This window comes from Ostrinia furnacalis, unplaced genomic scaffold, assembly GCF_004193835.3.
Source record: "Ostrinia furnacalis isolate ACB-3 unplaced genomic scaffold, ASM419383v2 OfSCF4105, whole genome shotgun sequence".
NCBI lineage: Eukaryota > Metazoa > Arthropoda > Insecta > Lepidoptera > Crambidae > Ostrinia > Ostrinia furnacalis.
Genome location: NW_021134344.1, coordinates 1,012,492 through 1,025,388, shown reverse-complemented (window position 1 = coordinate 1,025,388; position 12,897 = coordinate 1,012,492). Strand labels below are relative to the sequence as shown.

General features: G+C 41.6%; 1 protein-coding gene and 1 long non-coding RNA gene across 2 annotated transcripts; one reads left to right on the top strand and one right to left on the bottom strand.

Annotated features, from left to right (window-relative positions):
• Nucleotides 1-827: 827 nt before the first annotated feature.
• On the top strand, nt 828-11,917 carry LOC114358763 (heparan-alpha-glucosaminide N-acetyltransferase). Its single transcript, XM_028312808.1, has 9 exons — nt 828-1,062; nt 1,944-2,061; nt 3,193-3,369; nt 4,280-4,451; nt 5,138-5,211; nt 5,432-5,562; nt 6,188-6,355; nt 8,414-8,637; nt 11,739-11,917. The coding sequence occupies exons 1-9, from the start codon at nt 920-922 to the stop codon at nt 11,915-11,917; spliced, it is 1,386 nt and encodes a 461-aa protein (XP_028168609.1). The 5' UTR covers nt 828-919.
• LOC114358764 (uncharacterized) lies at nt 11,872-12,238 on the bottom strand. The gene is made up of 2 exons (XR_003656393.1): nt 12,068-12,238; nt 11,872-12,001 (listed from the first exon to the last, which is right to left on the bottom strand). It is a non-coding gene; the product is annotated as an uncharacterized LOC114358764 (long non-coding RNA).
• Between the last annotated feature and the right edge of the window lie 659 nt (nt 12,239-12,897).

Here is a 12,897-nt window from a genome sequence, read left to right as displayed (position 1 = left end):
AAGATGCTCAATTCCTCTAAATATGATTTTTAAGACGCAGTAGAGCCTCGAATGCGACAATTACTATGTAGTTCTTACCTACTTGAGTACGAATTCATATAAATAGCATTTGTGGATTTCTATTTAACAGCAGAATTTAGCGAATTTAGTAGAAGGTGGCAATGTCAACAACATCTGGCGGCACGATGCGTAAATTGTTATGAGTCACGGTTACCCCACTGTTTACATGATTGACGGACAGATTGAGGACTACCTATTGACCCTTGTATTTGTGTAATGATCGCCCCGGGTGCCAACCCATGCTACGCCGCCACTGGGTTGACATAGTAGAGCATTCTGTTTGTGAATGTATCCTCACAAAACTATATTTACTATTTTAATATCTAAAAATACCTCTGATAAACCTAATTAAACTAAGTGTATGCATATTTACCTCAACGATAAAATGTGTGCAGTTTATACAGCATGGAATGCATTTTAGAGCTTGCTTTTAAGGATAACAGGCTTTTATGCACCTATCATTAATCTTTGGAGAACTTATAAATAAACAAAAGGTTTTTTGAACAAAAGGACACTTCAACCTACCACAACATGACATCTCATCTGAGATCTCATATCCTTATATGCGGCCTGCATCTAGCGTCTTCCTGCTAGCTTTATGAGGTCGTCGGTCCACCTTGTGGGTGGACGTCCTACGCTACGCTTTCTGGTATGTGGCCTCCACTCCAGAACCTTGCTACCGTCAGTTCTGCGTACGTGCCCTGCCCACTACCACTTCAGCTTGCTAATCCGTTGACTATTAATATTAGTGCAGAATATAAAGATTATCCAAACTTGTATTCCAGGAACCTTCCAGTTCCGCGAGTTCGGCCAATACAGCATCAACCTAACGGAGAAAGGGAACAAATGCAGCCCGCAAATGACCGCGGAGCCCGACGAGGCGTCGCTGCCGATCCTCACGGCGGTGGTCATCCTGCTGTCCATGGCTACTCTGTGGTATATCGTCAAGGGCATCGGCAAGCGCGTCATCGCTGGGAGACTGTACGCGAGGTACTTTGCCAGGTGAGACGAAGTTTCTAGAAGTTTAATGGTAGACTAGCGACCGCCCGCGATGCGTGGATCCCGTTTTACTCCCTTAGGGGTGGAGTTTTGTAAAATCCTTTCTTAGCGGATGCCTACGTCATAACATCTACCTGCATGCCAAATTTTAGCCCGATCCGTCCAGTGGTTTGGGCTGTGCGTTGATAGATCACTATGTCAGTCACCTTTGAGTTATATGTATTTAAAAAATATAGGGAATCCCCCATGCTAGCGTTTTTCAGCACTATCGTCGTGTCCGCGTGGCGTTAACGCAACGTTTTCGGACAAGACACACGCTGCGCATGCGTTGCCGAGACGACTACGTTCGAAAGACTAGAATGGGGGAGGGGTTGAATCAAGCGAAATCCTATAACCGTTACAGAGGATAAAAAATAAAAAGATTTTGTTTTCTCAACTAAATCTTTTCGTCATTCGATGAGTGATTCGCTTCGTCTTATTTATTACTAGCGGCCGCGCGCGACTACGTACGCGTGCACCCTGTTTTACCGCCTTAGGGGTGGAGTTTCGTAAAATCCGTTCTTAGCGGATGTCTGCAGTTACCACATGATGCGGGCTACGTTCACTTTGACGTTTGACCTAATCGCGGACCGCAGAACGAATCCTGTGTGGCAAATCTTTTTATGTTACCGTCCCCCAGCAACGCCCTATGCCGAAATCCGAGCCCCACTCGGGGGCGCCCTTAGGCTCTTTGCTTAAATTTTAAGGTTGAGAGCCATCTGCGCTCACCTATTGTCCGCTGAAGCTGAGAAAGCCGCACACGGCTATCAGCACAGTTAGTCCGAAAAAAAATCAAATCCTTTTATCATCACGACCAACAAAAATTAAAACCCGTGTTGTTCCAGGGAAGACAACGAGCTCGGCTCGGAGACCCCGGTCTTGATGGAAGTCACCCCGCGCTCGCCAACGCGCTCCCGGCTGCGATCCTTGGACATATTCCGGGGGCTGGCCATCGCTCTCATGGTATACACAGCACTTCTATAAGAGCTCTTTCAAATTAGACGTTTTTTGCAGGACCGCACACTGAAAATGTATGACAAGCGTTGGAATTAAAATAACAGTCAATTACCAACAGAGTGTGCGGTGCGGTCTTGCAAACGCACGACAAACCTTCTCAAAACGTCTAATTTGAAAGAGCCCTAAGACACAGTATTAAACATTTTCATTGCTTTTTGACCTTACGACATGTGAGTAAATTTAAAATAGGACAGAACCCTATAAATGGTCAGGCCCTGCACGTCACAGTCATAAACGCCAAAATTATTGTTAAAATTGATAAAAAAACATACAAGACATTTCATTTCCACATAAGACAAAGTATTCATTCGACTTGCCAAATGTTTGTCTCGAAGCGCTGGTAGGACAAAAAGTAATGAGATAAAATATGTGTATAATTTTTCGGCCGTTTGGTGTGGTTCGGAAACGGACTACTATGCCGAGAGGTCCCGGGTTCGATTCCCGGCCGGGCAGAAATTGAAATTATGAATTTTAATTTCTGTGACGGGTCTGGGTGTCACTATGTATAATATGTATGTATTTACAAAAAAAAAATTTAGTCCGTTTATATCCGTTGTCTATTACCCATAGTACAAGCTTTGCTTAGTTTGGGACTAGAAGCGTTGTGTAAAATCAAAATCAAAAAAATCAAAAATCAAAATCAAAAATATTTATTCAGTTTAGACCACAAGTGGCACTTATGAACGTCAATAGAAAATAATAAAAAAAGAAAAAGGTAGCCCTTATGGGGCACTTTACATGTCTCCTTATCTTTTGGGCCCTACCAGCGCTTCGAGACAAACATATGGCAAGTGCTGAGAAGAAACGCCGGAACAAACTCAGTCACCACTTATTGCCAGGAATTATCTAACGGTAAGAATAGTCAAATTTAAGTACATCAAATATGTGCAGACTGAACTGACCACGCATCCTTGTCATCAATATAGTCTCGAACCTTGTAGTACCCTTTGGACATAAGGGTATTTTTTATATGTATCTTAAATTTGTTTATTGGCAATTCGACAAATGTCCAAGGGTATTTATTTATGTTAAGGCTTCTTTAGCAAGCACAGTAATTAATTTTTATTTTCCTTCAAGATCTTCGTGAACGCCGGCGGCGGCGGCTACGCGGTATTCTCTCACAGCGTATGGAACGGCCTCACGGTGGCTGACGTGGTCTTCCCATGGTTCGCCTTCGCTATGGGAGAGGCTCTTGTATTGTCACTTAATGGTCGCTTGAGGACCTCTCTGCCTAGGATTACAGCTTTTTATCAGGTGAGGAGCAGTTTTATTATAGTTTTTAATAGAACTAGTTCACTTTGCTCTGGTGAAATTCACTTTGTCAGTGAGAGACCGAGGTATTTGACACTATCGTTATATTTTGGCTAAGTAACTCAATATCGTTATAAAATATTCTGATATGTAAACAAATTCAATAATACTGCAAAGTTTCATCAAAATTCTTTCAGTAGTTTTTGCGTGAAAGCGTACCAAATTTTAATATCCATCCTCCTAAACTTTCTTGTAATCTATCTTTTTCATTTATTTTCTGAGGATCGAAAAGTTTTTTCTTTAAAAAAATTTAGTTATTAAAAGTAACCGCTAGGGGGGCTGAACCATCTGCATTGTATTCTTTTACACAGTCCCTAGCGAGTACGTTTAATATAAACTCCTGTTGGGCTGGATAAAATCTTATCGATGATTTTAGACGACAAACGTATGGGTTTATCGCGTAAAATCGATAAAATTGGCGTGATAAAATCTTATCGCAACTATTCGCAACGCGCATTCTAGGCCTACGGGTAAGCCCACTGGGAGTTTAGTGCGAGTTTACATCAAAAATGTCATTAATGTATGATAGACTGCACAGCGTCCTTAGCGGATACCTCAAGAACTAAAATCTTCGTAGATTTGTTTGATACACTAGATAGCGACTATGTTCAATGCAAACTCGAACTAAGCACATTGATGATGATAATTTGTCATGTCTATGGACGTGACGTATGACGTTTCCATGGAAACGTATTATGACACGTCCATAGACATACGTACTTTCATGTCTATGGACGTGTCGTATGACGTTTTCATGAAAACATATTATTGTTTATTAATAAAATGATAGAATGTCACAATACTAAATACTTTATTATTAATTAATAATAATAATGATTGTAATGTACCACAGGTGGCCCGTCGCTCGCTCGTGCTAGCTCTAATCGGCATAGTGCTGAGCTCACAACTGGTATCCTGGGAACACGTTCGACTCCCGGGCGTGTTACAGCGCCTGGCTGCTATGTACTTAATAGTCGGGGCCTTGGAGTGCACCTTCATGCCTACCAGCCAGAATATTACTCCTGGTGAGCTGTCTACAAATAGTAAAACGTGTTTCTCTGTGAAAATATGAATTAAAAATGTAGTTTTTTAAAATTAATCGAATGAAGCTATACCTTATACAGGGTGTTAGGTAAATGGGTATATGAGCCGACACTAGCCCATGTTAACATGGCCATATAAATGGTATGGTGAAGTCAGAAAATTAATTTCTTCATTTTAATTATTTTAATTTTCATACAAATCGGATTTTATAAAATATATTTTGTATGAAAATTTAAAAAAATAAAATGATGATATCAAATTTCTGACTTCACCATAGGTACCATTTATATGCCCATGTTAACATGGGCTAGTGTCGGCTCATATACCCATTTACCTAACACCCTGTATAAAGGCTGGCAATGCACCTGTAACGCCTCTGGGTCTGCGGGTGTCTATGGGCGACGGTTATCACTTACCATCAGGTGATCCGTTTGCTCTTTTGCCTCCAGTCACATAAAAAAACACCTACCTATTAACGTATTTACACAAAAATACGCACTTTTTACGATCTCACCTGACATTAGAGGGAGGGGGTAGGGGTCGAGTTAAATCTCACAAAATCTCAAGGGGGGAGAGGGGTCTAAAAATCGCCGAAATCACCTCACGTAACTACTGAACGGCCCTTACTGTCTGTGATAGTTTGAAAAATGTATGTTCTGTTTCCCAGGTCGTTCCTTGCTCCGTGACATCACTGCTGGTTGGCGCCAGTGGCTGATCACAATGGTACTCGTCGGCATACAAGTAAGTGTCAATCATCATTCACTACTAAAGGCTAAATTTAATTTTAGTAGTCCTTTATTATGACATTTTATGCCCGACTTTGTTCAACCCTAAACCATGAAAAAAAAGTGGTTGGTTTTCAACCATAAAGCACACTTCACAGCATAAAGTTCAAATTAATGTAGGCTCTGTGTTCTTGCACATCTACATAACGTTCTATTTCGATCGTCGTATCATGCAGGTGGTGATAACGTTGACTGTCCCCGCGCCCGGCTGTCCCCGCGGGTACATGGGCCCCGGCGGGCTCCACCTGTCCGCGGCCGGCCAGCAGCTGCAGAACTGTACCGGCGGCGTCGCGGGACACGTCGACAGGTATACTGTACCCTCAACCAGGCTGTAACGTTGGCTGTCCCCGCGGGTACATGGCCCGGCGGGCTCCACCTGTCTGCTAGCGATCAACAGCTGCAGAACTGTACCGGCGGCGTCGCGGGACACGTCGACAGGTATACTGTACCCTCAACCAGGCTGTAACGTTTGCTGTCCCCGCGGGTACATGGGCCCCGGCGGGCTCCACCTGTCCGCGGCCGGCCAGCAGCTGCAGAACTGTACCGGCGGCGTCGCGGGACACGTCGACAGGTATACTGTACCCTCATCCAGGCTGGAACGTTAGCTGTCCCCGCGGGTACATGGACCCCTAGTGGCTCCAACAATAGCCCAATGCGGTCGGTGTCGAACTAGCCTAAACGAGACCCGAAAAATGCGGTTTCGAACTCATTGACTCATCAACCGCTGAGGAACCCAAGCATTTACCACGTGGGGTTAACATAAACACGACTGTATTCCATCCAGTCAAATACAGTCGTGTTTGTGAACTCGCTCGTACATTCATACTCAATCGCCTGATAAAAACGTATGCGATAAAACGCCGCTATGTGAATGCGCACTTTTGAGTGTAAAACCGAGATCAAAATCTAATTGATTCTCATTTTATTTTCAGATTGATACTTGGCCCCTCCCACTTATACCAGAAGGGTACCTTCCGTCAGTTGTACCACACGTCGCTGCCGCACGACCCTGAAGGCATCTTGGGGATACTATCTGGAGTGATGGTGGTCCAAGCAGGAGCTCATGCTATGAGGATCATGCTGGCTTATAACCACGCCAGGTAAGAGTACAGTAGGGCAGCGGTTCCCGAATGGTGGTCCGCGAAACCCTGGGGTTCCGTGGAAAGGCCGCAAGGGTTCCGTAAAAAATATTATCCCACGTTTCGTGACCGACGTTGTTCACTCGCACTTGTTTATGCACAAGGGAGAGGCAGGGCGTGCGGGCGGAGTAGTACGGGGGTTCCGCTAGGAAAAGTATAATCAATTAGGGTTCCTTGGCAAAAAAAAATTGGGAAACCCTGCAGCAGGGGACACTTATCTGATTTGAAGGTGACACTAGAGTACACTAAAACTCCTAAGTCGTACCCACCAGACTAGAAAAAGACAGTAGGGTACATTCTAGCGACTGTAGGCCCCTCCCACCTAACCAGAAGGGGATATTAGGGTACATTAGTGACCAGGGCAGGGACACTAGGGTGCACTAGTAATCTTAAACCCCGCCCACCTGCCTAGATGGATACATTAGGGTACATTCTAGCGACAGGAGGCCCCAGCCACCTGATCAGAAGGGGAAATTAGGGTACATTAGTGACCGCAGGCCCCTCCCACTTATACCAGAAGGGTACCTTCCGTCAGCTGTACCATACATCGCTGCCGCACGACCCTGAAGGCATCTTGGGGATACTATCTGGAGTGATGGTGGTCCAAGCGGGAGCTCATGCTATGAGGATCATGCTGGCTTATAACCACGCTAGGTAAGGGTACAGTAGGGGACACTTATCTGACTTGAAGGTGACACTAGGGTACACTAACACTCCTAAGTCGTACCCAACAGACTAAAAGGGACGTTAGGGTACATTCTAGCGACCGCAGGCCCCAGCCACCTGATCAGAAGGGAATATTAGGGTACATTAGTGACCAGGGCAGGGACACAGGGTGCACTATTAATCTTAAACCCCGCCCACCTGCCTAGATAGATACATTAGGGTACATTCTAGCGACCGTAGGCCCCACCCACTTGACCAGAAGGGGACATTAGGGTACATTAGTGACCGCAGGCCCCTCCCACTTGTACCAGAAGGGTACCTTCCGTCAGCTGTACCACACATCGCTGCCTCACGACCCTGAAGGCATCTTGGGGATACTATCTGGAGTGATGGTGGTCCAAGCTGGAGCTCATGCTATGAGGATCATGCTGACTTATAACCATGCCAGGTAAGGGTACAGGGAACATTACCAACCTGACTTTAAGGGGTCACTAGGGTACATTAGCCCCCGCCAACCTGACTAAAAGAGGAAATTGAAGGATTGCAGGTATCTGCAATGTCGGTAACTGGAACCCAATGGAGTTAATTTAACCTCCAACCTCACCAATTAAAGGTTTAAGGGTACATTCCAGTGATAGTTGAGCCTGGTAACTTGTACCTAAAGGGTACATAATGGCAGCTATAATCTATACTAATATTATAAATGCGAAAGTAACTCTGTCTGTCTGTCTCTCTTTCACGCCTAAACCACTGAACCGATTTTGATGAAATTTGGTATAAAGATAGTTTGAGTCACGGGAAAGGACATAGGATAGTTTTTATCCTGGTTTTTGAAACAGAGACGCGTGTGATAACAGTTTTTCTGTGACAGACAAAATTCCATGCGGTCGAAAGCTAGTAGTTTATAATAGTAATTTACAACAAAAAAATCTGAAGTCTGATTTGCTGTTGACTATCGCCCGATTCCCATATTCAATCCTTGTCCAAATCCGAATCACAACTGTCAAATTGAATTCAGTTTTAGATTATATTTCCAAAATGTTCGATGCATTTACACTTTAATATTGTTTAAATAGTCTTATAAACAATATAAAAATGTAAAAACATCAAATACCGCAGTTATTTTGGACAAAAACATATTAAAATTTGACAGTTGACAATCCAAATCCGTATAATTTGGATTAGGATTGAATATAGAAATCCAGCATATATCTTTCAATGTTAGTGTAAAATGAAACATGATAAAACAAGAAAAATGTTAAAAATACAATCTCTGTATGTTCCTTAATATAAAACTAGTCCTTAATATAAAGCAATATATTTCAATATTTACAAACGTATTTTTCATTCCAGGGCCCGAATCATGCGCTGGGTATTCTGGTCGATCATTTTCGCGGTAACCAGTGGCGCTCTCTGCGAATTCTCCAAGAACGGCGGCCCGATACCCATCAACAAGAATCTATGGTCGCTGTCCTACTGCTTGGCGACGTCGTCTATGGCTCTATTCCTGCAAGCGTTGCTGTACTTTGTGGTGGATTTGAAACAGAAGTGGGGCGGTCGCCCGTTGTACTATGCTGGTAAGTGAAAGGATGATGGGCATATTGGGCGTTAAACCAACAGAAACAAAAAGTATACTAAATTAAAGCTTAATACTAGTACTTCATTTCATAGTATGACAACAATCCTGAAATACGCGGGGATACGGAGATAGAGGTCGTTGAATATGCAGAGTTTCCATAGTATTTCACAACACATTAGGGTAATAAAATAGTATTAGGTCAATTAGATTGCCTTTATCGATCATATTGAGAGTATTGTATCATATCTTACTATCGATTCTATCGATTTAGTAAGTATGTATACCGAATAAATCATAATCGATTATTCGATTGCAATAATCGATTATATTGCTGATAATAAGGAATTGAATTAACAATCAAATGATAGTAATGATGGTAATCAATAAAATCGATTAATCGAATTGTTAATTGATAAATCGTTATTTGGCAATATCGATTAATAATCGATCTGTAATCGATTATGCGACAACACTACAACTTAACTGGTAACTGGTAGAAATCCCATTGAAACATGACTGTTTTAATGTCATTTCTCTAAATGGTACCTAGGTATGGTCCTACGCTTATAATGTAGAACATGGTTTAAATATACTATTTCTTGGCCCCACTCCTGAACTGTTGGACATAATAATGGATAAATAACTTAATGTATTTAAAATGTAAGTAGATAAGTATATTCATTAATAATATTTTTTGTTTGCGCAATAAAGCACCTATTACTATTACACGTTATGTCAATTTCCAAGCAAACCCGGGAGTTTTTGGTAGTTATTTATATGAAAATATATTTCTGATATTAAGTCTTAACAAATAATAGTAGTTACATTTCTGTTGGTTTTACGCCCAGATTTCATAGAAAAGTGCCCATCATCCTTTCAATGAGGGTTTTCGCGATTGAAAAATCCGCCAGATGGCAATACGTAGACGCGAGGTCCAAATGCTGCATGATTGGTTATTTTTGACATGACATTGACAGATATGTCAAAATCCACCAATCATGTAGCATTTGGACCTCGCGTCTACGTATTGCCATCTGGCGGATTTTTCAATCGCGAAAACCCTCATTAAAAAGTCTATTAATGTCCATGGATATATTAATTAGCGCCATCTAGTCACGAACTAAGCAAAGCCTGTACCATGTATCAGACAGATTTATAAATAAACATGCTCATACATTAATTGCTTTATTATTAACAGATTGATTCTCTACATAATTTGATAATATGAAGAGAGCAAAAATGAAAGGCCGTATTGCGTTGCGTTTGTTTGAAAGTGACATCTTTATTTTTTGTTTTATAAATTACTTTTAAATCCTGTCCTTGACACAGATCTCTCTGGTTTTAAATATGATTTGATATGTATTTGGAATTTTACAGATTACGAGATTTAAATACACTCGACATCAAATAAATCGCACCTCCCGCGACAAGCATTTTCAAACGTATGCATCCCGACTTCCCACCAATATTGGCACCATTTAAAAGCCTAGTTCTAACCTTCATTTCATTAAAGGAAAGGTTTTTACCCCAAAAATGTGTCTTTAGACGGATCCAGAGTCACTTCTTCAAAAAATAGGTAGTTACGCTAGAGCCAACTTTTATGGCTATAAAACTGTTAAGTTGGGATTAATCGCTATCCATCTGTTAAAGAGGACACGTGAGATCATTATTTGGTTTTATAACCATAAAAATTGGTCTCATTGATCCCATAGGTGGGCCCAAAGTGAGGTATTTTTTCAAGTCACATTTATGGTATATGTTAATCATTTATTCAGAAATTAAATGTGTTTTTCTTTAAGGATATTTATTGAGCTTTCAAATAACACCAATATTGTTGGGGCACCATGATTGTGTCAGAAGAAAATCGTTAAAGTTCGCGTCGCGGAAGGTGCGGTTTATTTGATGTTGAGTATATTTGTAAGATTTTAAAAATATACAAAATTAACAAAATGTATATAGGATTTTAAACTTTCGCGTTCCATTTCAACTAAAATAGTAAGTAGTCTGCTTGTGACCACCGCTGCAGCAACGCAGCCGAAACTCATTAATAAAGGTCGCGTTAAGACCCGTGTCTTACTATTTTACCTATAACCATATTACAAGAACACTTTAAAATTCATTTACGAGTACATTGTTAGAGCATACGCTCTCATGCTGGCCTCTGGTAAATGCTGGATTTCTATATTCAATCCTAATCCAAAAGACAATGCCGGAAATTGGCGTCTTTTTTTTTTCGCGCGGCCATCGACCAAACTTTGTTTTTTGATTACAAAATAGTATAATAAACCAAACTTACTATGACATGTATACCTCTAAACTCAGTCTGAACTGAGTTACGAGCATTAAAAGTTTGATGATACTAGATTTGCTTTTTGCGCGCAAAGTTTTGTAAGAAATTGCAACAAAATAGTGAGATTGTATGTGTAAACAAACAATACCATCCATTAAAGGCTCCAGACATCAGTATGGAGCAGAATCAGCGCAATAAAAAAATGCGCATTATTTTGTTGCAATTTCTTACAAAACTTGCGCACAAAAAGCAAATCTAGTATGAAAATCATCAAACTTCTAATGCTCGTAACTCAGTTCAGACTGAGTTTAGAGGTATACATGCCATAGTAAGTTTGGATTATTACACTATTTTGTAATCAAAAAATAAAGTTTGGTCGATGGCCGCGCGAAAAAAAAAAGACGCCACTTTCTATACAAAATCTGGCTTTGCCATTATGGATTGTCAACTGTCAAATTTTAATATGTTTTTGGCCAAAATATCTGCGGTTTTTGATATTTTTACATTTTTATATTGTTTATTAGTATATTTAAACAATATTAAAGTGTAAAAGCATCGAAAATTTTGGATATATAATCTAAAACTAAATTCAATTTGACTGTTGTAATCCGGATTTGGACAATGATTGAATATAGGAATCGGGCGTTAATAATCATTTGTATAACATTTTATAAGCGGGAAGAGCCTGGATGCGGGCAGCGCAGGACCGTTCATTGTGGAAAACCTTGGGGGAGGCCTTTGTCCAGCAGTGGACGTCATTTGGCTGAAACGAACGAACGAACGATAACATTTTATCTTTTTTTCCCCAGGTCAAAACGCGCTATTCCTGTACATCGGCAGCGAGCTCCTCAAGCGGCACTTCCCTCTCCACTACGCCATCCCGGCACCCACACACGCACAACTGCTGGCCACACACGCGGCCGCCATGTTGATCTGGCTCGCGGTGGGCGTGGCCTTGTACAAGAAACGCGTCTTTATCACCTTGTAATAGAGTCCATATTGTGAAAAGGTAGGTGGAGTGTAATTGCATCCTTGTTTCCCAGGCGTTGTACAAGAAACGCGTCTTTATCACCTTGTAATAGAGTCACAATTGCATCCTTGTTTCCCAGGCGTTGTACAAGAAACGCGTCTTTATCACCTTGTAATAGAGTCCAGAATGATAACGGAGGGAGAGGTATGTCATCTACATTGTAAAGTTGTATATAGTCTGGTCCGTGAGCACGTAGAATTTTGTCCAATGACCCCAAGCTACCCATCCTTATTGCTCGCGCGTAATTATTTTGCTGTCGCGACTGTGTGACGGGCGCCCGCAGTGAGTGTGCGAGCGCGACAGCAATATAATTACGCGCGAGCGATAAGGATGGGTAGCTTGGGGTCATTGGACAAAATTCTACGTGCTCGGAGACCGGGCTTTATGTCATCTACATTGTAAAGTTTTAAAGTAACGGCGTCTTTATTGCTTCGTAATAAAGTTCACATTGAAAAGGTTTTGATTACCGATTTGTATTGGTGATTATCACCCTGTAAGAGTCTATATTTATAACGTAAAGAAGTGAGTAGATTGAACGAAATGGCATCCTTGTTTCGCCGGCGGTGGGCATGGTTTTGTACAAGAAACGCGTCTTTATCACCTTGTAATGGAGTCCAGAATGGTATGGAGTGAGGTGAGTTGGTGGAGTGTAATGGCCTACTTGATTTGATTGGCGTTGGGAGTGGATTTTGTGCAAGAAACGCGTCTTTATCACTTTGTATTAGAGTCCAGAATGATAACGGAGGGAAAGGTATGTCAAGTTGGCATCCTTATTGCCTTGTAAGAGTAGGCGCACACCGTTGATTTTTCGTCGGCCGATAGTTTAGTCGGGCAGTTGATCAGTATGGGCATGTATGGGAGTGCGCACACTACGCCGATTCGATTTGGCCGATTCTTCATACAATTTGAAATCGGGCACAACTATCGGCCAACTAAAA

Excerpts from the sequence above, each read along its gene's own strand:
- LOC114358763 (XM_028312808.1), top strand. The coding sequence starts at position 920 with ATGACCGCGGAGCCCGACGAGGCGTCGCTGCCGATCCTCACGGCGGTG. Across the intron at positions 1,063-1,943 it reads TACGCGAGGTACTTTGCCAG|GGAAGACAACGAGCTCGGCT; the intron begins GTGAGACGAAGT and ends GTGTTGTTCCAG. Across the intron at positions 5,212-5,431 it reads TGGTACTCGTCGGCATACAA|GTGGTGATAACGTTGACTGT; the intron begins GTAAGTGTCAAT and ends CGTATCATGCAG.